We start from the raw sequence: 1,886 nt of genomic DNA, 5'->3' as shown, positions 1-1,886 counted from the left end.
CTATTTCAAGATCTTTATATTTGCTCAGTTTTTGGTAGGTCTTGACAGATACGTTTATATCGATTGGGACAGTCATATCAATGAGGAGGCATGATTTTTGTCTGAAGTCTTTCAGTATGATGTCTGGCCTATTTGCGTCTATCTTTCTGTCAGTTTGAATGGTGAAGTTCCAGAGGAGTGCAATGTGATCATTTTCAAGTACTGGGGGTGGTTTGTGTTCCCACCAGTTTTTATCATGGGGCAAGTCCAGGTTTTTGCATATTACCCAGTGAATATATTGTGCAGCTCTATCATGCCTGTTGAGATACTCTGTAGGCGCAAGCAGACTGCACATGGAGACAACATGATCGATGGTCTCATTACTACTATTATTATTATTATTATGAAAAGGCAGAATCGTCAGTGTGCTGGACGAAATGCTTAGTGGTATTAGTGAGTTCAAATTCTGCTAAGGTTGACTTTGCCTTTCGTCCTTTCGGGGTCCAATAAAATAAGTACCAGTTGCATACTGGGTTGATGTAATCCCCTCCTCCAAAATTGCTGCCCTTGAGGCAAAATTTGAAACTATTCTTCTTATTATTATTGTTATTGTTGTTGTTGTTATTATTGTTATTATTATTATTGTCATTATTATCATTATAATTATTATTATTGTCATTATTATTATTATCATTATTATTGTCATTATTATAATTGCCATTATTATTATTGTTATTATTATTATTTTTTTTTTATACCAGAATAATACAGTGTGGAACCTCAGAATTCTTCCTCTAAACTTACAAGAAAATGTCCCAAGGTAACTTTGTCCAATCTTCACTTTTTTTAATTTTTTTTTTTTATTTCTAGAATTGCAAAACAAAATCTTTTTCATCTAAATTTTCTCTTTGAATATTATCTCAGTTAATTTAGTCTGTTTGTCTTGATTGTGCTTAATTAAAACTTTCAGTAGTCTTCATTAAATTATCTGCCTTGTAGTGTATGCGGTGAACTTTATGCGGTGCTTGGCTGTGTAGTTAACAAATCTGATTCACAATCTTATAGTTCTGAGTTCTATCCCACTAGACAGAGCCTTGGACAAGTGTCTCTTACTCTGATCCTGAGTCAACCGATTCCTTTTAAGTAAACAGAAACTGGTGGAAACCTGTCTTGTATGTGTGTGTGTGTGTGTAAGAGAGAGAGTATAAAACAGACGGCTGGAGCCTGGGGCAGCTCTCTAACTTGGGAGCTCCAGTGAAACCATCCAACCCATGCCAGCATGGGAAACGGATGATGATGGTGATGATGATGATGATCATCATCATCATTTAACGTCCATTGTCCATGCTGGCATGGGTTGGACAGTTTGACTGGGCTGGCACACTGGAAGGCTGCACCAGACACCAGTCTGATGTGTCGTGGTGTTCCTAACACCAATCACTCCAAGAGTGTAATGGGTGCTTTTACATGCCACCGGCACAGGTGCCATTTGCATGACACCAAGATGCATTTACGTGCCACTGGCATGATATATAAAAATCTTGCTTCCCAACCACATGGTTCTAGGTTCAATACTATTGCATGGTACCTTGTGCAACTATTCTCTACTACAGAGTCAGGCTAACCAAAGCCTTGGGAGTGAATTCAGTTCTGTATTTAAGAGATGAGGAATTATGTACATTATTTACATTATTTACATTTGACGGATATTTGTCCTCATCTTGTTTGTTGTTAACACAACGTTTCGGCTGATATACCCTCCAGCCTTCATTAGGTGTCTTGGGGAAATTTCAAACCTGGGTTCTCATTTTTAAGGTATTTTTCAATGTTATTATTAACATATACCCACGGGCATATGGTGTAGTGGTTAAGAGCATGGGCTACTAACTCCAAGATTCCGAGTTCGA

The 1,886-nt window shown here is 37.6% G+C and overlaps 1 protein-coding gene across 1 annotated transcript in view; it reads left to right on the top strand.

Moving 5' to 3' along the window:
* The window catches only part of LOC106869903 (C-1-tetrahydrofolate synthase, cytoplasmic), a 76,441-nt gene that overhangs the window by 38,609 nt on the left and 35,946 nt on the right, over positions 1-1,886 (top strand). Inside the window, exon 10 of the mRNA XM_014915830.2 lies at positions 741-799. Within this exon, the coding sequence (XP_014771316.1) occupies positions 741-799 (59 nt within the window). The remainder of the gene's footprint in view (positions 1-740; positions 800-1,886) is intronic.

Source organism: Octopus bimaculoides, chromosome 1 (assembly GCF_001194135.2).
Source record: "Octopus bimaculoides isolate UCB-OBI-ISO-001 chromosome 1, ASM119413v2, whole genome shotgun sequence".
NCBI lineage: Eukaryota > Metazoa > Mollusca > Cephalopoda > Octopoda > Octopodidae > Octopus > Octopus bimaculoides.
The sequence above is the reverse complement of the archived record's forward strand: the minus strand, read 5'-3'. Positions and strand labels throughout refer to the sequence as shown.